At 41.7% G+C, this 25,454-nt stretch overlaps 1 protein-coding gene across 5 annotated transcripts in view; it reads left to right on the plus strand.

The window, feature by feature from the left end:
* The window catches only part of KAT6B (lysine acetyltransferase 6B), a 346,743-nt gene extending 324,779 nt beyond the window's left edge, over positions 1–21,964 (plus strand). For 3 of the 5 annotated variants that reach the window (XM_069240850.1, XM_069240852.1, XM_069240851.1), the window contains exons 16-17: positions 6,288–6,567; positions 18,156–21,964. In XM_069240850.1, coding sequence (XP_069096951.1) covers positions 6,288–6,567; positions 18,156–20,632 — 2,757 coding nt within the window. In that variant the 3' untranslated portion in view covers positions 20,633–21,964. Of the gene's footprint in view, positions 1–6,273; positions 6,568–18,155 lie in introns of those variants that run through there. The other 2 variants (XM_069240854.1, XM_069240853.1) reach the window with 2 other exon arrangements.
* Positions 21,965–25,454: the final 3,490 nt, after the last annotated feature.

Below are 25,454 nucleotides of genomic sequence, written 5' to 3' on the forward strand. Positions count from 1 at the left end.
TGATAGCAGTGGGTGGAGGGGTGGGTCATTGGTTGGCTGCAGTGAGTGTCTTATGTCTGTATGAGTAAATTTGAGAGGAAAACAGCGTTAGAATGACACCTAATTGTTTAATTTAGGCTTGAGCACACAAGAGCATTTCGGGTTCCATCTTCTCTCGCATTGGAGCTTTAATAAATTCAGATGCTGGGATTAATTCCGGTTTCCAGGCTGCAAATCCTCAGTTTGAAATGCCAGAAAAATTGCTAAAATGATCATAACAAGAACCGTGTTTGTTTAGTAGCACATTCACCTAGTTGAGAAGCACCCAAACTCAATCCAATCGGTGAATGTGCAAGCATGCTTACTTCTCCCTAGAGGCCACCATAGCTCAGATATTCTACTGCATGTTTAGGGCAAGGGAGTCCCTGGACAGAGCTCCGCTCTGCTACATTTACCACAGAAAATTCAACAGTTCACCTATTAACCTACCCTGGATGACCGCCAAAGCCCATCTTCAAACTCGGATAACTAGTGAGCAATTTCAGGGTGTTTTTCTATTGGACCAGAGTACATTTCAGCTGAAGGCCTGGACTTCAAAAGCATTTACTGCCTTTAAAAACAAACTTTAAACTCAGAATCTGCAAATGTTAAATGCCTAAAACTCTTAGAGCCTGACGCCTGACTTTATATCTTGTAGAATGCAATAGATACCCTCTTCTCAGGGAATGTTTTGATGAGAAAGGTGTCCCTCTGATCTTTGACAAAAAGGGAACAGAAAAGAAAACTCCTAAAGGTGTCTGAAATTCTCACTAAAGGGGATCCTCTCAAATCTATTTCTGCTTCAAATTACAGCTTACCTCTCTTGATGCAGTTTCTGGGCATTCCTGCACCAGAAAAGATGCTGTGAAAAAAAGCCATGACGGATGTTTTGAGTCCTTTCCTGCCTAAACTAGAGCCATCAGCAACTTTGGCAGTGATGGCCAATTAATCTGTACCTCAGCCCTCATCTTCAACCCCCTTTTCATGTTCAATGATTATCTCGACATTGGCGATCACCACTTCATTGTCGAAGGTCACCTTTACGGCATTGATCCCTATCATATTAACTGTCTTCTTGCCGTTCATGGGTGGGAGGTTTTTTTATGGGGGATATTTCTATTCTGCCATCGCTGTAAGTACCATTGATATTCGTGCAACAACCCTGCATTCTGTATGTATCAGAATGTTTAGCACACTTCCCATAAAACACACATTTTGGAAAAGGATGACAAAGATGATATTCATGAGATTGTTTTGGATGAGGAGCAATTTCAGATGGCGGGCAGCCCCAACAGTAGACAGCTCAGTATGGCCTGGGTGTTGATCAGAATGAGCCACAATGTCATTATGAAGACATCTATGAGAAATCTAGGCTTTGCAAAAGATAAGCTTAACTGTTAAAGTTACTACATCAGACGTTTCTGTGGTCCATATTTACCATGTTTGGCACAGATGCCTCTAATTCTTAAAGCAATTTCAACAATTGATGGAGAGTATATGCATAAAACTAACAACCCTGCTTGCACTTTATTGGCAGCCTTTTCAGCGGGTCAGGCACTCTCCTCCGCTTCCACCTCAGTTGGTGCCTGTTCCACAAACTCCTGAGGATATGGACAACGAAAGCAGACGAGTGAGGATGGAATTCGGAATGCAGATGATGGCCCAGAAGATGGAGTCATGCACCTGCATGCTTATGACGACAGCGGCCTTCAGGATCACAGTGACCAAGAAATTTCAGTCGTTCCAGATAGTATCAACAATCCCCATGTCTATTAGATTACGCACTGGACAAGATTTCCAATTTGTTGCTGTGCTTAGAGGAGCTTTGAAGACATAGGGCCTTCCAGTGACAATGACACAAACCGTGTTTACTCTGATTTTATAAAGAAACCCCAAAATTCCATCATGCCCATCCTAATTTTAGATTACGTCTGACAGAAAGGGCACACTTGCCACAGAACTGACTGTAATGCAGCATATTTAGAAATAAACATGTTCTGGACTTTGCGTCACCCTGTCTCATAGGTACGCAAGTCTGGGTTCAGGCACCACTGGTTTCGCAGTGCAGAACATACAATCCTGTCACTCATAACTCGACCGTCACTTGCTTGAGATGGAAGGCATATTAATCCTCTGGACAAAAACAATGGGTGCTGTGGCATTGATGTCTCTTAAAAACTCACATTTTCTGGAATTTTAGACCATTATGAAAGACAAATGTCCAGTTACATTGCCACATCCCTGGCACTCGATCCAGACGACACAGGCAGCGAGAGAGTCATGTGAGTTGTAGTTACTGTATCCTCTGTTGTCATCAATGTGGCTATGGATGTGTCTAATGTGGACGTTTGCCACATAGCAGGTACAGTGGTCTTTTGAAAACCAGGATGGTTCCAACTCCCTTACCTTCAACCACAAAAATAAGTCCTTGATATGCATTTTGACGACCAAACTGTTCAGCAAGTATATGGAGGAGTGTTTTCAATGCATAAAAATGGACACTGATATGTCCTTCTCTCTTACATTGCTACCGTTTTGAAAGTTGTCAGGGGTCATTGGTTCTTGAAAAATACCGAACTTCAGGTGATGTACCTCTTGGTACAGAGCCCAGCACAGACCGTACAGTCAGTACTGCCAATCCTAGAGCAACCAAGGATATTGCAGAAACCAAAGACGGGCCTAGAAGAAGTCTCTGCTGAAGTGACAACAATCTTTATGCTCCGGAGATTAGGAAACAAATAAGAGAACGTGGCTTCTTTCACTGTAACCACCAACCTCCATCGGAGTAGCAGTTTTAAGGTTTGTCTCAGAATGGGCACTTCAAAATGTCTGTTGCAGCCACGCACTGGAGGTTGTACAAACACTATTCTGCCACCTACCAGCCAGAGAACGTAATCGAAACCAGCTACAAAACATCATCGACCTCTTACTCCAAAGCACTGAGCGAGTACCAAAAAAATCAACAGAACCAGAGTTTTTACTCTATTAGTTAAGTAGGCTAAACTGAGTAGGTGGCTGATAACCGCTTCTGGACCTTTAGATTATCAACAAGTTCCTGAAGACTCAGTCCTTCAGATTATCCCATTTCAAGAGGTGTTGACTACTCCAGGAGAATTCCTGATGTTCTTTGACCTTAATGACACTGACTTCCATTTGCCTATTTTTTCAAACTCACAGGAAATAGCTGAGATTATCTGTAGTCAGAAAGCTTTGCCAGTTCAGAGACATCCCGTTTGAATCAGATGAGCACGTGTTTCTGTATTTGAATGATCTGTTTATTTTTTGATCTTTTACTTAACTGAAGACTCAACAAATGCCTTCTAGCTCTTTAACCCATAGGGTCACATTCCCAGTGCACAAAACCCATTTATTACACAACATTTCCATAAGCTTCCTAGGAGCTCACCTTAGCATCACTTGTTTTGCGTGGGGGGAGGGGGGGGGCAGACTGACGCACAGTCTCTAAATGAATAGCTAAGCAGCAGCTGTTCTATTTCAGCCACAGTGCAAATCGTTGCTAGAACTAATGTCCTCATGCTGTCCTATGATCCCTTGTTGCAGCCCATATAGCAGGAAATGCACTCTCAAAAGCGACAAGCTAAGGAGTCATGGAAGGACCAAACAACTTTAAATCTGTGGCTGAAACAGGCATTGTTGTGTTGGAATATGCCACTGAATATTTTGAAAGACCGTCTGTTCCAAAATCTATAGCATCAAATGATAATAACTTGTGAAACTGATGAGTCTTCATATCAATGCCCTAGAGCTGTGTGCTGTCTGGTTGGGCCTACAGGGCCTGCGTATGATTCAGGGAGACAACACAACATTGATGCCTTAAATTGTCAAAAACAGCGGAACAAGGTCATGTTCTATCAGGAGGTCAGCAGCTGTCACTGGGCAATATTCAGCATCATCTGCAGAGAGAGCGTTGCTTGATCTTAGAAGTCTGGCAGTGCTTGCAGTTGAAACATCTCAGAATACCATGAGTAGGAATTTCATGATGGCTAAGCTCAGCCACTCTATAGCAAATGGATTCACCCTCAACTTGATATGTTTGTGACTTGGCTTAAAACAGGACATTCCATCTCTTTTGCATCAAGCATTACTAGCAAGGAGCTGAGGGGTAGTGTTTTCGATGAACTGGTGCATCATTTTTGCATACACCTTTACTCTACTCTATTTCTCCTAGTCCTGAGGGTCATCAGCAAAGCGGAGAGTGGTGTGTAAACGGATGTTGATTAACTGCCTGTCTAAGACAGTATTGATAGACTAAACTAATATCATTGTCCAGTGCTCCACATCCACCTCGTAGTACACCTAGAACCTCGGTCCAGGCGCTAGGAGCAGATGGTTAACACAGTCCTTGAACTGCACAGCCTTACTCTTTATTACTCAGAATTTGGACTTCTAGATGTTGAAAGACTGGTGGGATGCCAGGAATCAGGCACCTGCTACTTGCAGGACATACACTGCTAATTGGAAACAGTTCTGTATCCAGTGTTAGAAGTAGAGGTCTATATGCACTCTCAATACAACCTCATTAGGTTCTTCCCTACCTGCTACACCTGGCCAAATCCAGCCTCAGATGTGCTTTGGTGAAGTTGCTTTAGACAACTATTTTGAGATACTGCCACTTCTAGCAAGGTTAATCATTCTTCTCACCACAAATAACTAAGCAAATTTATGAAATGCCTGTTCTGTGCCTTTCCCCCAGTGATCTGTCAGTCTTAGTTTTTGGGAACTAGACAGTCTTAAGCCACCCTGGCTTCTCCGTTTGAGCCAATTCTAAAAGCTAATGTAAAATTCCTTTCCGAGAATACAGCAGTACTTTGCGTCTCACGTTGACATCTTCTAGAAAAGTAGGCAAATGACCACCTTTGATGCTCAAAAAGCAGCTGTTACAATTTTTGAAAGACAAAGATCTTCTACGTCCATATCCAAAGTTTATACCAAAAGTCCCATTGTATTTCCACTGCAGCAAGCCAGTGGTTCTCCACACTTTTCCCTCAAATCCTACATGAATGCAGAACTATCCTTGCAGTTTCTTGAAGTATACAGCTAAGTTAAATTTCATCTGAAAAAGACCTAAGAACATTAGAAGCACTGATTATATATTTGTGACAATTGGACACGCTGGGACAGGCTCCCCCACCTCTAAGTAAAAACTGTCACTATAGCTGCCTGCATGCATTGTCTTTTGTCACAGAAAGGCGAATAGTCATCTAAGAAAATCAGTCACGGAGTGCTTCACCTGAAGCCTATCCTCAACATCAGACCTCTCTGCTCTTGTGCTTGCCGTGCTGTGACATGGAAGTACAGGAACATGTTCACCAAGCACTACTGCCTGGATGTTGATGCAGCAGCAGATTCTTCGATGGAACAAGCATTTGTGCGCAACCGCTTTCAATATGGTGAGCCTGATTTGCTCTTTATGCATGGTACACTTCTCTCTATTAAAATTTAAGCATGTGAATCTATGAAGGTTTCTGTAATTGGGAAGAAAAGGGTTACTTATCTGTAACTATAGTTCTCTAGTATTACTGTCTTTCATAGATTCAGATGTCTGATATATTCACTTGTCCGAGGTTTACTGTTTTTTCCCCTTTAACTCACATACTTTAAAAATCTGAGCTATGGGTACCTATAGAGGAAGTGAGTGCTGGTGCATTCATCTAATTGGCTGAAGTTTGGGTGCTTTTCAGTGATGTGAATGCGCTACTAAACAAACGCTACGTTAAGGCTTATAGTAATTATAAAACTCTTTATTGCTGTTTTAAGCTTCCTGGAATTCCTGTGTAAAAGGTAGACTGAATACAGTCTGTTAGTCCACCCTCTCCACCACCCCCCATGCCTCTTTGTAACTAGTTACAAATTATCCTCTCTTTAGTAATTGAACCACAACGCTTCCCTCCCATCTTTACGAAATCCAGTTGCACGTGTTGTTATACTTTTTTGCCCCTGCAGCACTCTAGTTTGTATATAATTCTGACGGCGCTTACATGTCCCATCACCTCGACCAACCACAGTCCCGCATAATATGACACTAGACTGGATACAAAATTTGGGATTACATAAGAGGTCGCACTTATTTATGCATTAATATATTTTGTTTTTCATTTTACCAAAAATGTTGTGCAGCTCTTTGCCCACGCATACACTCCAAATCCACATAGCTGATCGCTTACCAGTAACTTGCGTGTATTATTGGTGAGGCTTTTCCCACAATTAATTTTGCAGGGTTTTAGCTAAATCTAGGTCTGTTTTTTCAGAGGCCTTTCATATTAAAGAAGAAAAGGGGGAGGAAGCGTCAGAGAATAAACAGCAGCGTCACTACAGAAACCATCTCTGAAACAACAGAAGTGCTGAATGAACCTTTCGATAACTCTGATGAGGAAAAGACTGTGCCGGCGCTGGAGGCCACTTGCGACGCAGATGGGGAGGAAGACTTGAAGCCAATCATCCGCAAGGTTCTCCAGCGCCGGCGCAGCAGGCAGAGAAGAGAAGAGGAGAAAGACAATCATGTGCGCAGGGACAGCGACAAGTGTCAAAGTAAGTCATAGTCCTTGGGAGGTCATCAGGGTGGGATGATGTAAATTAGATTTTTTTGATCCTGATAAGGGCAGAAGAAGGGTGTAGCCTTTTCTTTCAGAAATGCAGTTTTGTGATGAGTATCTGGCCGAACACTAATTGATCTACCCTGAACCTACATTAAATTTAGAAGCTGGTTCATACCTGACATAAACATGCACAAGGCTACTCGTTAGTTTTCGAGCTGGACCTTAAAATTGTCCTGTTCACTCTCCTTCCTGCCACATTGGTAATTGCCTAAACCTGCAGGGTTGACCAGAAAAATCTCCAGTACAACAATATCTCATTCAAATTTTGACTGAGCACCTATGGGGAGCCCTTCAGCCCTATTTTGTGTTATCCCTGCCCAGTACCTGTGCATCACCAAACAGCGAAGCTAAGCTTTTACATATATATTTTTTTTTTTTTTTTTTTTTTTTTTTTTTTAACATCTCCCTCTTGATAGATTGTGGAGGTTGGCTTTTCCGCGCACTCACCTCTTTGGCTAGTACTTTCTTCATTCACTAGTTCCATTCAGGAAAGGCTGTGGCTTTCTTTGTAATTTTTTTAGCATTGGATCTTACGTAGATTCACATGCTAGGCCAGGAACACATGGTAGTTTAAAGCAGCAATAAACATCATCAAAATGGCCACAGGCCTAATACGTTTTGTTTAATAGTGCATTCACCCCATTTATCAGCATTTTTCCAGTGATGAAGCCTCAGAAGAGGAAACAATTTGAAATGTTTGTGGTGTTCACCAAGGATGCACCTGGAAAAATCAAGCATAAAGCTTTTTTCCATCCAGATTTTGAAGTCCGAGAGTGATGAAGACAGGTATTTCAGACAAGTATAATCAGACTGCTGACAGTCCTCAACCCATGAAGGTTCAGTACATACCAGTGTGAATCTGAAACACCACAGTATGAGTGTTGTCAGAAGATGATCATTATGACGACTTAGAGTTTTGAGGACTGAAGTCACTTTTTATTGGTGCTGTCCCGGGGGCAGATACTACCCTTGAACTGCAGAATGCACGTGTTCCACTAGGCATCTTCAAGCGGTTCCAGCAACAATTGAGAATTTGTGTGCAAAATATGGTGAATCCACCTCAACTCTTATGCTGCCTGCACCTTTTTGTCAGTTGGGGCTTCTTGGCTCAGTTTTCACTTCAGGAGCCTGGATGTCTGCCTCTGCAACTTATGCCACAGCCTCTGCCTTCATTCCGAAAATGCATGCACCCCTCCAAAGCTAGAGGGCTTAGGTGGGCTTACTGAGAGCAAAGAGGAGGTCCATGAAAATAGGGATAGACCGATGAATGAAAACTGTGAACCTGATGAAAATGACAAAGTTCAAACCACAGAAGGCCATTAAGAAGTTCTTGCAAAATGCAGAGATCAGGAGACACCTGTTCTAGTGACTGCTCCTTGGATTACATATTCAAGTTTCATGCACTATTAGAGTAAGCTTGTGATGTCAACAGAACAACCTTGATACTTAAAGGATTTGAAGGAACAACCTAAGAAGTCCATGACAATTGTTCCTATTGTTGATTGTTTGGAATGAGGCAGTAAAGTTTATGGAGTAAGCAGCTATCGCTTGGAATTTTGCACCACATTTGGGCACGAAATGTAGGCCATGTTCGATCTGCCATTGCCACCTCTGTTCAGCAAAAATCTTGCAACCCGATCATATCTACAACCATTACTTCAAATAGGAAGGGCAGTCATGAAATATGCAGTGAGCAAAACAGTTAGATCCATGGATACAGCGTTCATAAGGCAAGACAATGCCCTTGCAGTCTTGGGTCTGTACAACCTATAGATATGGAGTGACATTACCTCATTCCTAGATCTCCTTCCAGAAGACAAATAGGACATTGTAAAGTGATTGTGGGAAGGGGTGAATGTTTCACACGCTGCTCTTGATGCAGCCATGGATTTGTCTCTTGTATGTTTCCACCAGCTAGCTTAATCAACAAGGATGGCTGAAGAGCACTTTGTTTTTTGCACCAGAGGTGCAAGGCAGAATGGTGTACATGCTCTTTGAGTACCACATACTTTTCAGCAAGCACATACATGAGGCACATAGGGGCATGAAAATAGATAAGGGCACACACACCCTGGAGAAACTGCACTTTAGGAACCCTCTGGATTCCAAGACTCCCAACAGAATGTAGACACCCAGGGATGTTAGCAGACACAACAGTCAATCCTACAAAGATCAAGGATATTCCACACCTCAGCAACAACTTTGTCATGCAAAAAGGAAGAGGAGCTTCTGGGTCTCAAGTCCAGGATACCCATAAGTGAGCCTGAATTCCTAATGCTGCCACCCACTCCCTCTGTCCATCCATTGGAAAGGAAAATTTCAGATTTTGTATTTGAATGGCAAAAGATCGATCTCTGTGGACTGTTAGGTACTCCACAGGCTGTGTTGCGGATGTACCCTAAAGTTCTTGCAGAAGCCATCATGTCTGCCACCTGGCTCTCAGAAGCATCATTTACTGAATAGTCAATTAGAAATTCTCAAGCTTATTAAGGGAGTGGTTCAGAAGGTACCTTGAAGTCCATGTAATCAAGGCTTCTACTCTGTCTTTTTTCATGCCAAAAAGCGGTCAGTCTCACCTTGGTTCTTCAGGAGTTATACTAGTTCTTGAGATCACAGACCTTCTAGATAGACATGCTTCAGGAGGTTCTCTTTACTTCAGAAAGGGGAATTCTTCTCATCGTTGGGCTTCCCCAATGCTTACTTCCAAAGAATGACAGGCAGTACCTATGACTTTCTGTGGCCAGACAATCCCAGGCAGTTTGGCCTCAAGTCTCAAGAGCATTCACGGAAAGCAAGCACCAGTTGCAGCACCCCTGTGGAATATAGGCTGTTCCCAACCCGTGGATGACTGGTTTATAAAAGTGACAAAAGCGAAAGAGGCTGAAAGTCGGTAACAACCTTTACCATTCCATTATCTGGGACATACCTTGGATAAAGCCAAACCTTTCCCATCTCTGGCAAGTACCTTAACTTGCTATGTAATATGTCTTAACGCTTTCCAAGGGAACGCATTTCCTTCACTGGATCGAGTGGCAAAGCTCATCACTCATACTTGTCCCAATGCAACAATACAAATCACTTCTTGCATTGTTAACCCGCATTCTGCTAATCTCACACTACAGGCCCAGGGTGAGAAACAACCAACAGATGTTAGCCTTTCAGTGAGGGAAAGCTTTAGCTTCATGGCTCTTCAAGATGTTGACTAATACCTGGTGCAATCCTACTGTAGGACTGCATGACAATCCCGAATCTATTGGTTTAAGTGGGGAGTAAACACCAGAGGTGCATAAGTAGAATTATGGACACTTGCAAGAATTGACAATGTAAGGCAGGTGGTCAGAGGCTGAAGGGTCTACGCACAGTTATTCTCAAAATCAGGGCCATTCGCTTGTACCTTGAGGTGTTCATTTCATGGCTGCTGAATACCACAGTTCTCACCAAAGAGGACGCAATAAGTTCAGAGCAGAACAAGATCGTAACTCCAACTAGAGGCCTAGCATGTGTGGGACTTAGAGGTAGCAGGCAACATCTAACTAAAAGTGGGACACTTGCCAGGTCTGGACAAAAACTAAGATGTTTGCAGACGATCTGAGTGTCACACAAGGGAGCTACACTCCAACCATTTACAGAAACTGTTCAAAAGCTGTTGTCCTCCTATGATAGATCTGTTTGCCTCCCAGCAGAACACGAAATGCCATCTCTGTGCCTGCAGGCATTCCCAAAAGGAAGCTGAGTGAAGAGATTTCAGTGAGGTTCAACATCTTTGTGTATGCTTTTCCAGTGGTTTCCCTGATCCCAAGAGGTCTCAGCAAGGCGACATGAAGCTGTGCAAAATACTAATCATCCCTGAGTGACCGAGGCAATATTTGTATACTAGGTTTTCTAATTCTATCAGGCACTCCCCCCTGTGTTGCTGAATCTCCATCTGGAGCTCCTGTGTGGGAAGTGGTACAAATTAAGTTACATGATCTGAAGACTGAGCCTCTCAGCCTGGCTCCTATTAGTTCAATCTAGAACTGTTTTTAACCTGTGATCTGAGGACCCTTCGAGGCCTGTTAAAGTGGACCACGGCAGTTTTACAAAATGAAGAATAAAATCAATTTAAATTAATTTTATTAAAGTATGTAAAAATAAAGAAACAAAAATTAACATTTTAAAACGTATACTATTTTTGATTGTGAGCTAAACAAAATATTTCAATATTTAAGCATTTCTTTAGGATAAACTTGTTTTTATATTTTTGTGTACTGTTCTGAGGTCCAAAACAGAAACTGCTTAAGCCGGGGGTCCCAGGTTTCCAATAATGACTCAGTGGGGGTCCGAAGATTCCAGTAATGATTCAGTTGGTGGGGGAGGAGGGTCCACAGAAGTAAACAGGTTAAGACCACGGATCTACACATTTCACAGGTTTGCAGAGATAGTCTAACACCAACTGATCTGCTCTGATCTGCTCTCGAACTCGTTATAAAGTGGCATATTTATTACATTGCCAAATCAGGCCTCTGGTGGCAGTTTCCAGATACAGGTGTTGCATCTGAGCTATCTATCTTTACTCAAAGGATTAGAATGCGATTTATGAAATGGGTATTTCAATCCTGCCCCAATTCCTTGGACACAACACTATTCTCAAACATGTTTTGGCACCCCCATTTGAACCTTTTTCACAAGGCGCAGTTAGTGATCCTCCTCTGGAAAAGTGTACCACTTCTTTCCTTGGCGGCTTCGGAAACCGTGAGTGAGCTTTATGCACTGTCAAACTCTTCAGTTCTCAAAGAATATAGCAGCTGTGTATCCAAAACTAAACTTCATGCCAGAAGTACCTTCAGAAATCCACCTTAATGAACCAGTGGTTCTCATTTCCTCTTTTCGAAACCCTTCTTTCAGTCTCTGGAGGTCTGCAGTCGTTGAATTCGCACGTTGCCTTAAATTCTACCTTGACAAAACTAAAAGTGAAAGACCAACTGCAAGCCTGTAAGTGGCCATCTGCCCTTAGAGACTGTCGACTTAACAGACGACCCATGAGAGAGAGTGATGGCACATCCACCCGGGAGAATATCTTCCATGGAGGCCATATTGGGATGCATGCCTCTTTCGTGCTGAGACCTGGAAGAGCAGGCATTCATTTACCAAGCACTGCTGCATTGGATACGGGCGCAGCAGCAGGTTCGTTGACGGTACAGTTAGCAACCTCTTTAGCTAAGGTAATGCTTCTTCTGGCTTTCTAATGCACTAAGGACTGCTAATTAATCTAATTTAAGCTTGCGAGTGTACCAAATACCTAATACCGGAGGAGAAGTGTTACTTGTCTGTAACTACAGTTCTCCAGATTTGGTGTATTTAATAGATTCACATGTGACCCATCCTCATCACTGGGCAGACTCTCAATACTTGCTGCCTTTCACTCTTGCATCTTGAAAATGCGCTGTAGTGGCCTCTAGGGCACAATAGTGCTTAGTGCAGTCACTTCATTGACTAAAGTTTGGGTGCTTTTGAATGAGGTGAATGTGCAACTAAGCTTGAGGCCATTTTGACAATGTTTATCGCTGTTTTAAACTGTTGGATTCTCAGTCTGACTACAGGGAATAATTCAAGCATGTGAATATGAAAGATCCTTGGTAAGAGAACTGTACGTATAGGTAACTTGCTTATTATCCTATTTGGTGAAAATTGCATTCAGAATATTTAAATGTCTCTGCTTCTGTATGAGATCCGAGAATGTTTTCACTAGCAGCAATTTTTATTTTATTTTTTCAACATTGCTTAGTCTGATCAAATGTATCCGTTCTAGAGAACTTGTGACAAATTTTCATTCTTGTTTGTTGAGTATAGTTTTTCACATATTGAAATTTACATTGTCTTCAATGATTCCTAAACCTGTAGTGTCCCAGGGCAAAACATGTGTGTGCTTCCTCGTGCTCAAGAACGTCCCAAAGCACATCTCAGGAAGAAAGAGAACTCTCAGACAACTCTGGCTATGCAGACCGGTCCCAGAATTTTCATCTTCATCTCCACAGACCATTTGAGGAGAAAACAAGCAACTGGCATAGTTGTGCATTGAGCTTGCTCAAATCACTTTCGAAGGGGTAGAATCTAATTTTTTCCAGATCTTCGCTTTCAGAACCTATGCAGATAAATAGATCCACATGATGAAGACCGAGTTGAAGCCTGTTGGGCAAGAAAAAAAAAAACGATTTCATTAGGATACCCCATAAGTCATATAGTAGACTATATTCTGACCAGCAGACTCGGACACCCCATTGGCAGAAACAACAGCAGCAATATGAAACAAAAGCCTTATAGCGAAGCAATTAATCCACTAGAGCCAGAGGATCAAAACAACAGAGTGCTGGACAAGGCAACGGATCCTTCACTTTGTTCATGTATTTAGCGGCGTTAAAGAAACAAGCATTACTGACTAACTTCCCATAGTGACAGTATGTATTAAAAAAGATAAATGGGTTCCAGAAATTCCACTGAATGCCTCTAGCTTTGGAGTTATTCACCTAAATTTCCGTCATGGGCACCAAGAGTGTTTCTTGGTTGGATAGGAGGAGCAAATATTGAGACATCAGGTTTTGAAAGTTGCAAATACGGGAGGAACAGCAAAATAAACGTTTGTCACTTACTTTCCTCAAAGTAAGGTGCAGTTCCTGAATCGCAGGACCATTTTAGCTAGATAGAACACAATTGTATAGATTTAAAAGGAAGTTCAGAATGTTTGTTTTGTCAAGATTATGCCAGTCAGATCTGCTGATTGTATGTGTGCCATTTATGGAATTTATACTTTCACTCACTGAAAAGGAAAAAGGGAAGTGCTCAATCAAAAACAAATTAGGGTTTGTTGCAACCTATATCTCCAGTTAAATGTGAACAAATCCACAACTTAGTATAACTTCCTGTAGTGCAAGTTTCTTTCGTTTTTCTCAAAGATCAACGCAGGCGGTCCCTCATCTGACAGCCTGTTCTGTTGTATTCTGGGCTTCATGCCACATTGCTTCTTTTCAGTCCCACATGATTCCTCTGTATATAACCATGTTTGGAATGTTTAGAGGATCTATGATGTCAGAGGGCAAAGAAGTGAGTTGACTAGCTGTCTGTTACCTCCTGCTCTTCATTTGCTTCCATAGGGAACATATCCAAATGTCTTTTCCACCACTGTTGTTCGTGACTGAATTTTCACTCTGAGGTTGAGGTGGTCCCATAGGCCGCCACATGGTAAAAAGAAGATGGCTTTGATTGTCTCGCACAAATATCTTATATAGGTTATATCGGTTAACCTAAATGTGAAGACCATGTCTGGCCTCTGTATCACTAAGTTACATTCGAAGAAATAGTGCAAATGGTGTTCATCAGAGCAAACTGAAAGAAGTAAAATTCAGGGTTCTCTCAGAGGAGCACAGAAGCGCTGGCTAGTTCAGCAAGCGCATTCAAGAGATCCATCATTTTGGCCTTAAGAACTCTGAGGCAGATAAGTAGGCATCTCACTAAAGAACACATGGGTCCTAAAATCAAAGTTTTCAGGTTTATCTTCTCTATCTAGGATCACCTTTCTTAACTTGATTACCACTGCAATTTCTGGTTGAGAGGGGACAATCCCAAAGGCTTGGCAGTGTGTAGACTGGTCATAAGCATGCGTTTGCACAAATTACTAATTCATCTTCTTTCTAAAAATCGAACATTACACTGACACAGTGAAGATTAATAATAATACTCTCTGCTTCTAACGGGCAAGCAGTAGATTTCTGTGCAGGGGATCTTCTTTTCAGGATATCTCTGAGATCCAGCCACACAACCCCACCATTCCTGCATGTGACTGTTCCGCCTGGATTCATAGCCCCTGTAGTATGTCCATTTTAGTGTTGCCTCTGATTTCATGGACATCTTGGTAGAGAAGGCTTCATTCCACTAGGATATTGTCGCCTTCAAGTGGATAGGGGTGCTTCATATGTTTTGAGAAGCAGGTTGATTTAACCGTGTATCTGGAATAAATGGTACCACTCTACCTTTTGTATTCTGCTAAATGTTTCCTCCAGTGTTCCTCTAAGAGGGCATTTGGCTACTATTTCAGCCTGTCAAGTGCCTTTTTCAGGCATCCTTTAGCACCAAACCTCTAAAGATTTTCTTAGTCTGCTGTCAGGGAACCTTACCCTCCTTTGAAATTCAGTATTGGCCTATCAAAATGAAAGAGACCGTATTATAATCCATGCATAATGTAGACTTGCACCAATTGTCATAAGTTTGCCTTTATTGTTTTGACCACGGTAAAGTGTCATTAAAACTGTTGTTCATCATGTTATTTTACATGCACTCAACACAATTTTAATGCCTTCATTTTTAATTATTTTCCATTCTGACCCGTACTTCAGAAAGGTCTGTCCCTACTGAGATGTGATGTTAAGGAACCCAATTAGGTGTCATTTATCTCTGTATTGTATTTTCATGGCCTCAGTGCTGTCTGGTTCAGGTACCTTCATGCCCAGGTCTCGGTGGGTCCATCACAGACTTAAGTCTGTTTGGATCATCAGAAGTGAGTGTGGTCTGTAGACTTGGTTGTAGTATGGCTTGGTGTGCATACCGGGAGATATTAACCAGGCTTTGGTATGTGCCATTTGAAGGGATTCGTGTGTGCATTGCCCACCTTGAAGTAGGTGCATGAGTAAAGGCTGTTCTAAGGTTGAATGCTTGTTGAAGTGGGTGACTGAGCTGTGTTGAATGTGTGCATTTGTTCTTGCTGTGTTTTGTTGGGGTTTGTGGTTGTTTTGGTTTTATGGTTGGTATTGTTGAGAGCAATGGTGATTTATGATATGCAATGTCTGAGCTGTGTTGGTTTGCTGGATAGTTTTTAATGTGTTGTGTTGAATGTTTGTTGCTAGGTACAGTATCCTGTTGTGTTCGCAATGATACCCGCCTATTTGGTGTATCTGCACTGTTAGATGTGTGATCGGGCTTCTGGCTGTTTACTGTTGGATTCAGGGTGAAGGTATGTAGATGTGCTCTTGCTTTTCTTCTTACGTGTGCTAGAGTTTCATTTGGACCGTACACATTCCCACCTGATTGCTATTGCAGCCGTTCAATTTTGTTGTCCTAGTTGGAGGAGATCTCTTTTCCTTTTACCTAGACAGGTAGGACCAGAGTATTTTGCTCCTTGATTACTTCTGTTGTCTTTCATTCTTGTTAACCCTCCCCAGTCTTTTCATCCACAAGGTCGATAAATGTCTTTTAGTCTACACTAAGACCAGCATGGTTAATTAGATAGGTCTAGATACCAAACATGCATGGGCTGTCGACAATCTAGCCCCTTCTGACTATCTCTTGTGATCTCTTTATCCAAATTGCCCATATTTAGGGAGAAATGAAAACTATATTTTTGTAGTACATACTATTACTGAACACATGTTTTACACTAACCTGCTATTTAGAGTGTTGTATTATTTGAAAGCTGTTTACTTCAAGATATACGTTTTTTTTTATTTTTATTTTTTTATTACTCATGATCACATAGCCTAAACCTACATTGATTCCGCATGCAGACTTCTCATTGTTTTTTCTATCGGGTTCAGAGCTAATGTTAGGTGCTCAGTCTTTGAAACTTCCTTGCGGCTGGAAAGACTGGATTTTTGGCGCAACAAAGGGCCTCCAGCACCGAGCATCATTGACAATCTCTACAGCACATCGGTCGTGGAGAAACTTTAAATCAACAGTTGTTAAATCCTGCACACTCACTGTGCAGGTTCTGTGAGTATGACTACTTGGAGGGTGGGAATTGGAAAATACACCACCTCAATTCTGTCCTTGATGTCAAACGAAGCAGCCACAATCGAATAGGTATCAGTTTTGTAATAAGTGCCAATGTTGAACGCAATTAGAAGTGAAAGCTTTCCAAGTGTTCTGTTAATCACCCTTGTGATCTTAATCGGGCTTACTATACTACCGCTGGTCTGAAAGATCAATATGAGGTTGCTTTGAGATTGTATGAGGACTCCTGTAGGTCTTTGAGGTAAAGCAAATGTGAAAAAGGAAACACATTATTTTTTTAAGTCGAGCGGGCCTAAACTAAAGTTTGTATCCGGACGGAAACAAAACCAGAGATTCAAGAGAGAAAACCAGCCCCATGGAAAGGAAAGAGGGGCACTTGAAACAAACGGTACAATCAAAAGCAGCCAAGAACATTTAACTCTGGTCCCAACACTAGTAAGCTAAGTGTTAGTAAAAGGCTGCCTTCAAATATGAAGTTTGACCTAAAAAATATACAAAGGAAAATAGGCCTTTAACGCACACAGCCGAAGCTGGCTTGGTGCAGACAAATTCTTGATACCGATAACCTCCAACACTGAAGGAAAGTAAAGGGAAGCTGTTCAGTAGGTAATTCCTCCACAACAAAGTGTGGATCTCATTTTCTGTGGAAAAAAAGTATTGATATTGTCAGACTACTTGACAACCATGTTTTATTTTCAGAAACAAGAAGGTACAAACTACCTCCATCCAGACGTCCATGAAGAGACAGCAAGTTTGTAGACCTTCTCATTAAACACAATAAAAAATAAAAAAAGCACAAATGTAACGCTGTCCCAAGATTCTCAACTCCTACTTCCAAATATGGGGCACTCTAGGTCTTTACATAGCTCCCAAAACAAATACTCGCTTTTCGTGTCCATGTTTCCACACCACTGCCCCCAGGAAATAGTCTGGATAAACTGGTCAGGGATATTTACACATACCACTTTCACTGATTTGCAGCTTCGTGAGAAAATGAGGAGCCCCCAAAACAATGATGTAAGCTGAGGTGTTAACATGTATACATGGTTTCTGTTAGACAAATGTACCGTCCAAAATGCTCCTCAAGACAAAGTAAACAGTGCTCACAGTATTTCAGCTATTGTTTGGTTGTCCAGTTTGGTCAGTCTGTTTTTTTTTTTTATATCTGCTCGCTTGAAATGTAACAGAGCGAAGCTTTTGCAGTCCTGTAATCAGCAACAAGATTCAGAATTCTTGTTTTCAAAGCAGTGCCACACTTCTAGTGAGCTGTCCCCAAGTAGCCTAGACCATGATCCAGTAGAGACAGACTTGGCTGCAGTTGGAAATCTTGGCCCCTCGCCTCCTTCCAGTACCATCTGCTTGGTAATCTATTTTCCAAAAGTCGGAATGTGAACCAAGTGTGTTGATGCAGTAGGTTTTCAATCAAAAATTATAGTCTTCTTTACTTGAACGCTGGATTTCTATGTTTAGCTTATGGTCGTAGTGTATTGAAACATCAAATTTTAGTCCTAAATAGTATGTATTGTAGCCTCTATGGTTTTGCCGTATGTGAAGTGTTAATTTAACTTAAACACTTGCAGCTTAAGGCCCTGTGCGGTGTCAACATTTCCGATTTTTGGTTATGAGATGGAGTCTGTATTTACAGATCATGGTTTACAAATAACTTTTTTTATTGAAGTTGAGATTTTTTAAATAACTTTTCTTGAGCATTGTAATTAACACTTCATGCGCAATTTCTTAATTTTTCCACATTTCTATTTTTAGGTAAACCTGATGCTGGATTACTTGTAAAAGACGGCAGTGAGCAAAATTCTGACAATGTGCGGCGTAAACAAGGTTGGCCAAAAGGCTTGAAACGTGGCCCTTTCAAGTGGAAACGGAGCAAAGAAAGACAGACTGGTTTTAAGTTGAATTTGTATACACCACCAGAGACTCCTATGGAATCTGACTGCCAGGCAGTGGTTGAAGAGCAAAAAGAGGAAACAGGATTTGAACTCTGCGAAGCATTCTTGACAGAGGATAATAAAAAACCGGCAACACCTGTTGAGCCTCTTGAAGCAGATGTAGGCAATCCTCTGTCGGAGTCTCCAAGCCCACTTCCTGCATCAGGTGAAAAAAGTGAGAATGAGGCCATGAAAGTAGAGCAGGAAGGGCAAGGAGAAAATGCAGAAGGAGTTCCTGGTGTTGCAAAAGTGCAAAACGATAAGGCAGATGAGCTTTCTGTGGTGAAAGAAGATCCTCCCCCTTTGGATGAGCATGAAGAGGAGGATGAGGAGGATGAAGAACAACCATCTCATAATGAGGATCATGATGCTGATGATGAAGACGATGGTCATATGGACTCATCGGAGGCCAAAAAGGGTGTGCCAGAAGAAGCAATGAAAGATGAACAAGAAAATCCAGATACTTTTTTAGACCTCAATGTTCAAACCAGTAACTCTGGTCAGGAGGATGTGACAGACTGTGCTGTAGACCATGTTGCTGAATTAGACAGTGGTCCCAACGAGATTGCTGCAGTCTCTGGTCCCGTCCGGGAAACTGATGAAGAACATGCAGATTCACCAGACCACAAGGGCTTTGAATTGAGTTCAGAGCTCAAGGAGGGCACTGTGGAGAACATGGAGATTGATTCTGAGACTGCACAAGCAGTTCAGTCACTAACGCAGGAGAACAGCAGTGAGCAGGAGGATTCTTTTCAAGATTGTGTGGAAACACAGGAGGCCTGCAGGAGCCTACAAAACTACAACCAAACCAACCAAAGCCCACAAATGACAACTAGTCTTGAAGATTGCCAGCAGTCTGACCACAGTAGTCCAGTTTCATCAGTCCATTCTCATCCAAGTCAATCTGTTCGTTCTGTGAATAGCCCAAGTGTTCCTCCTTTAGAGAATAGTTATGCACAGATCAGCCCTGACCAGAGTACCATCTCTGTGCCATCTTTACAGAACTTAGAAACGAGCCCAATGATGGAGGTTCCCTCTGTGTCAGACCATTCCCAGCAGGTGGTAGACAGTGGGTTTAGTGACTTGGGAAGTATTGAAAGCACAACTGAAAACTATGAAAATCCAAGCAGTTATGATTCAACCATGGGTGGTAGCATATGTGGAAATAATTCGTCACAAAACAGTTGTTCTTATGGTAACCTGACCTCCAGCAATCTCACACAGAGCAGTTGTGCAGTGACCCAGCAAATGTCCAATATGAACGGAAGCTGCAGCATGATTCAGCAAAGCAACATCCACTCGCCACCCCCTTGTAATGTCAAGTCTCCTCAAGGCTGTTCTGTGGAACGACCTCCGAGCAGTAACCAGCAGATGACACAGTGCAGCATGGCCACCACCTTCACTCCTCCCATGCAGCTGGCAGAAATGCAAGACACTAGCAATGCCAATATTGCTCTTTATGACAGAATAGGTCAAAGTGAGTTTGGAGGTGGGCACTACCCCCAGCCTTCAGCTACCTTTAGCCTTGCTAAGCTGCAGCAGTTGACCAATACTTTAATGGACCATTCCCTGCCTTACAGCCATTCAGCTGCAGTAACCTCCTATGCAAACAGTGCCTCTTTGTCCACCTTGAGTAATAGTGGGCTAGTGCAACTCTCCCAGCCACCCCATTCTGTACCTGGAGGTCCACAAACACAGCCTACGATGACCCCACCCCCAAATCTTACCCCACCACCTATGAACTTGCCTCCACCACTTCTGCAGCGTAATATGACCTCCTCCAACATAGGCATTTCTCACACTCAGAGACTCCAAAGCCAGATGTCGGGCAAAGGTCATGTCTCCATGAGAACAAAGTCAGCCCAGCTGCAACCTGCCACAGCAGCACATCAACCTCAGATCTATGGACGCACCCCCCAAGCAGTAGCCATGCAAAGCCCTGGTCGGACCTTAACCATGCCTCGTGGCATGAACATGAGTGTGAATCTTATGCCTGCACCGGCCTACAATGTCAACTCTGTAAACATGAATATGAATACCCTGAATGCCATGAACAGCTACCGTATGTCCCCTTCTATGATGAACAGCGGCTATCACAGTAACCATGGCTATGTGAACCAGACTCCCCAATACCCCATGCAAATGCAGATGGGTATGATGGGCGCCCAGCCATATCCACAGCAGTCCATGCCAACTACACCGCACAGCAACATGATGTACACTCCCCCATCACACCACACTTACATGAACACTGGCATGTCCAAGCAGCCTTTGAATGGCACCTACATGAGGCGTTGATCGCGGCATGTTGTGGGCACATGTTGATGTGTCTGCATGAACACCTTCCGCAGTTCCATTTCAAAACCAGCAAATCTGTGTGAATGCAAATGAAACAAAACATTTCTTGGCGACATAAAAAGCTGTATTCAACAGAAAGCCTTATTTAAGATGTAATTTTTGGTGCCTCTGTGCAGTTTGTGTCTGTCCCAAGGAAGAAACCTGCTCTCCTCCCGGACCTCAGCACCTCGACAGCCTGCTGTGCTTAACTGTTCACTGTCCTTATCCTTGGGCGAGGTGGATAGCCACCAGTGCGGTCTAATAGACAGTGTTTTGTTCATTTTCCTCTTCCTTCTCATAGTTGAATGTGCATGTGTGTTTATATGCCTGCGTGTATATATAGACACACATACACATTGCAATATATATATTTATATATATATAATCTGCCTTTCTAGTTCAGCTCTTGTATATTTTATTTCTGAAGTGACACTTCTCCAGCATGCAGCTAACGTCTTAGTGTCAGTGCATTTTTGTAGTACTGTACAGTGCTGTGCTGAACAATAAAGCCATTCAAAACTTTTTTTTTTTTACTTTTGTTTTGCCTTTATTAGGTAGCCCAAGTTTGAGGGTTTAAAGCAGACTATATTTTTGTTAATTGTAAAACTGTATAAAGCTATGAAAAACTTGTCTGGTTCTCTCCTTGGTGAGAGGGTTTTATTGCTCTTGGTTTGGTGTAAAGTTTCACTCTTTTTTCCCTTTCCCTCAAACCCCTGAATCCCCTATATTTTGGGTGACCGATTCTTTGACTATTAAAGGGCAGCTTTCTGTTTTTATAAATGCAGACTCCTGTTTAATGGAACGATGCTTATCTCAGTGTTCATCTGTCAAGTTTCAAAACGTGTTTATACGTTTTTGAACCTTGACTGTATTTTAAATAAAAAGAAAACAACAAAAACTAAAATTAAGTTTAAAATTTGGTGTATATTTGCAACTTTATGGAAATGCCTTTAACTTACCTTTTCATTCCATCTGTAGATTTTTCTATCTTTATAAAATATTGGAGTTATTTTTTAAGAAAAGCAAATAGAACAGTGGCGTGTGAATATCTTGAGCTAAGCTTTACAAACCGCATGTAAAAAAGCAGAAAGTTACTTGTGTCTGTTTATATTGCTCCCTTTTTTTTACCCTTTCTATCTGTACAGGGTGGCCGTTGAGGCCTGGACATAAGAGGCTTATTACATGTATAAAATACACCTGTATTTATGTTATCTTTTTAGTCGGTCACTTAAAAATTCCAAAACAAAAAAGCTGTACATTTTAACATAAAATAAATTATGATGATCCTTGTTAGCCTCTTGTGTCCTGTCATGTTATGATGCCAATAAGAAACCGCATTATACTCTCTTGTTCAAATGCTGAGGTGCCTGGGAGACGCAGCTCAGCGTTGGTGATCGATGAATACATTAAGACTGCCATCTTGGATTGAAGAAAAGGATGTTGCGAATTACTCCAGGTTCAGACTAAGAGAAAAATGCAGATTTACAGATAGACTGTGGCTTTTAAAGGAAGGTGGTGCTTGGTAGAAGTCGACAATTTCTCTTGATGAAAGTACAATCAGCCTTTCAGAGCAACTGGCTGTTTAGGTCTTCACAGCTCTACTCTCTCTGCAACACATTCAATACCATTTGTATGCACTATATCCAGTTGTCGCTTTGTTTATGACAAGATGCGCTTAAGTCTTGTGTTTGTTTCCATTGGATTTCACCTACAATCATGCAAACGGAAGTTGAGATTTCTTTGCAGCTCATTTGTAGGAAATGAAAATTGAGTCTTCACACAATTATGAGAATGACAGGTTGTCGTAATTTTTGTTGAGCAGAGAATACCAATTATTGCAGCAAAAATTGGAAATTAATCTCAGTTGAGTAAAATGTTGTTAGGACGTCTGACTACACAGTGCTGTCAGTTTGCAATTGATGCAACTTACTTTAAACAGCAAAAAAAAAACCATTGTATTACAGACTATCACCCTTGAGCAGAGAAATGTCTTCATGTTTAAATCGGTATAATTTGCTGTGCTGTTTAGTCGCTAATGATATGTTTAATATGTAGCCTGCACACATCACTTATGTCTACTTAGTGGTCTTTGTGTTGTGAAGGTAACCTGTCATTGAGAGAAGCATGCACTCTATCCATCCTATAACATCACTGCCTGCTGATGCAAACTTAAATACTTTTAGATTACAGGAAAGACAGCCTATCCTGTTACAAAGAAATTATTACATGTCCCCTTGGCCTCCAAACTCGAAACAAAATTGCTTTTATTCTGCTATTTCTGGAGACTATAGTTCTGTATGTGTGTAGGGTTTTTTGTTTTTTTTTAGGTCAAGCCTAGGCAGCGTGCAGCACTGTCTGCAACACATTCTGTATTCAGTATATGGGCTTTTACTATGCCCACTCTTGTCATTTGTTCTTTGTTGTGCTCGTCTTATACGCTTCCTTTTTATTGGTGCATTTTTTTTAATGTCTCTCCTTTGTGTGCTGTTTCCCCTCCCAGGCGATTTCACTAAGAACATTTCTGTTGGTCATCATTATGTTCACGCGTGTTCACACTTCCTCCTGTTTCAGCGTGTGATGGCCCCTCCTCCCAGCATTGATCCTTTTTGTCAGCCATCTCTAGCCACCTGTGACCTTGCTCACATCCCCTCCCTCCCATCATTGGTGCTGTCCTTCTTGCACCGCTGCTTGTTTTGTGTATGCCGGGTCATTTGCTGACTGCAAGATGTGATCATCTTTATTTTGTTGCTTTACATTTCAGCCAAGAATTCATGCAGACGGTGGGTGGGACAGTTGCATGGTGGCTTGTGGCCGGTTTGCACATTATCTTCCTAGTGGTGGAAAGGAGAGTGGGAGGGGCTGAGAAGGGTTACCGTTCATGTTTTCACCGAGAAAGAACACAATCCAAGCTCTTCAAACCTCTTTCGGGACCCTGCAGAAATCATGTGCAAAACTGAAACTATGCTGCCATCTCACTTTGTGAGCTCATATCTGTGCCCTGCTGTCAGCAAGCCCGCCCTGATTTTTAGAACTCCTAGTCTGAGTTCTCCCATTGGATTGGCTCCTCATTTTCTTCCTACCTTTGGCTCTTTTAAAATGGATTACACTAGGAAAGATATTTACCTCATGTTTATAATTGTGAACTCTCTCGCTGCTGCTTTCATAGGGACTTTGCCAAGGAGGTGAGTAGCTGTCAGTGTTTGAGATTAATGAAGAATGGGGTGGGTGTTCTTGAGTAAGAATTTTGGGTAACAAATTCTGAAGTATAAGGGCGACTTGGTTGAAACTCGGCTAACTTCTTCGGAAACACAGAGTAATAATTCGGCCCTGGCTTCCGAGTGACACGAGTCTTACTTCATTCAGAGTGATAACACAAGCATGACTGGTGCAGGTCCTAAACGGAAGTAGCGGTTTTCACCTCATTCAAGTTCATGTAGCATATTTGATTCTTACCATGTTTATGCTTGCTTTTCACAGTTAAAAGAAAAACCTGCGCTCCTGAGACTTAAACTCTAATGCTCTAAAGTTTGAATATACCTCGTCTTCTTGGTTCTTTTTACTAGACGCTGTACAACTGAACTAACTGTTTGCTTTAGTCTTGCAATGTGTTTTACCTCCTGCTATTTCTTCATACTCGTACCTCACAGTCCTCTCAATGATAACTTTAAGTTCATTTTTCTGCTTCTTTGGGGTTACCTTTAACAATTGTTTAGGTGTTTTTATTATTCTTATCTCATCTATAAAGATTGTTTAGCTCTGGCATAGCGCTTTACCCACCATTAGTACACAAGTGGTGAAAGGTCACTCTACATCATTTTTTTTTAGGGATATTCTTTATCATATTTGATGACATGGCTGAATTAGTCCATCTGTGTATTTTCACCCCCCCCCCTCCTTATCTCATCTTGGTAAATGTTCACCTTTGAGCTTTTCTGCACTTATAGAGTACCGTCTTCTGCTTGCTACCTACTTGTCCGGTATCTTCCCTTACACAGTTAAAGGAATGTCGAAGGCTTGCAGAAATAACTACATTTTCTTATCCTCCCACGGAACCTTAATGAACACAATTTAGTGATGTATTGCTTAGATTTTTAAAACGACACACACCTAGATGTTATATCTAGGGATACTTGTCAAACGTTGGTAGGTGAATATGGTGAAAGAAGCACTTATTTTATTACTGTCAAGATTCGAATCCCCGTCCAATTGATCTTAATGTTTAATGGTTAAAAATCACTTTGGAATGTGTCCCTCCCACGACCATTTTATAAGATATTCTAGTGGTAAATTCGACTGCACTACAGAGAACTTGGGTAGCATTACTGAGAACCACCTACTCTTGCTCAATGAAATAATCTACAGTAGCTCGGCTTTACATCCAGAGTTGAACCCATCACTGTAGTGTTGTACACAGTTACTTCATATCATCTATTTTTACAATTAAGAATTAGAATTAAACCTTTTTCATAATACTTTCACTTTTTAATTGCCACATTGTGAACCATTTATCATGAACTTCACACACCTCAGCAACATGTCCCACATTGGCCAATCCACCCAAAAAAGTGCTAAATAAATACTAATACCGTACAATGACTACTTTCCAATTTGCATACTGGTAATGAAGTTGTAGTGTGACTACGATGCAGTTTGAAAGCTGTACAGCAATCAATTGTAGTCATATAGATTCTAATGTGATTACACTTGACTGCATCCTCGTATAAAATCAGCATACAGTATATTTATGAATTGTAAAACATTTGTGCTTCAGCTTCTCGGACGC

The sequence above is a fragment of the Pleurodeles waltl genome, chromosome 6 (assembly GCF_031143425.1).
Source record: "Pleurodeles waltl isolate 20211129_DDA chromosome 6, aPleWal1.hap1.20221129, whole genome shotgun sequence".
NCBI classification, from domain to species: Eukaryota; Metazoa; Chordata; class Amphibia; order Caudata; family Salamandridae; genus Pleurodeles; species Pleurodeles waltl.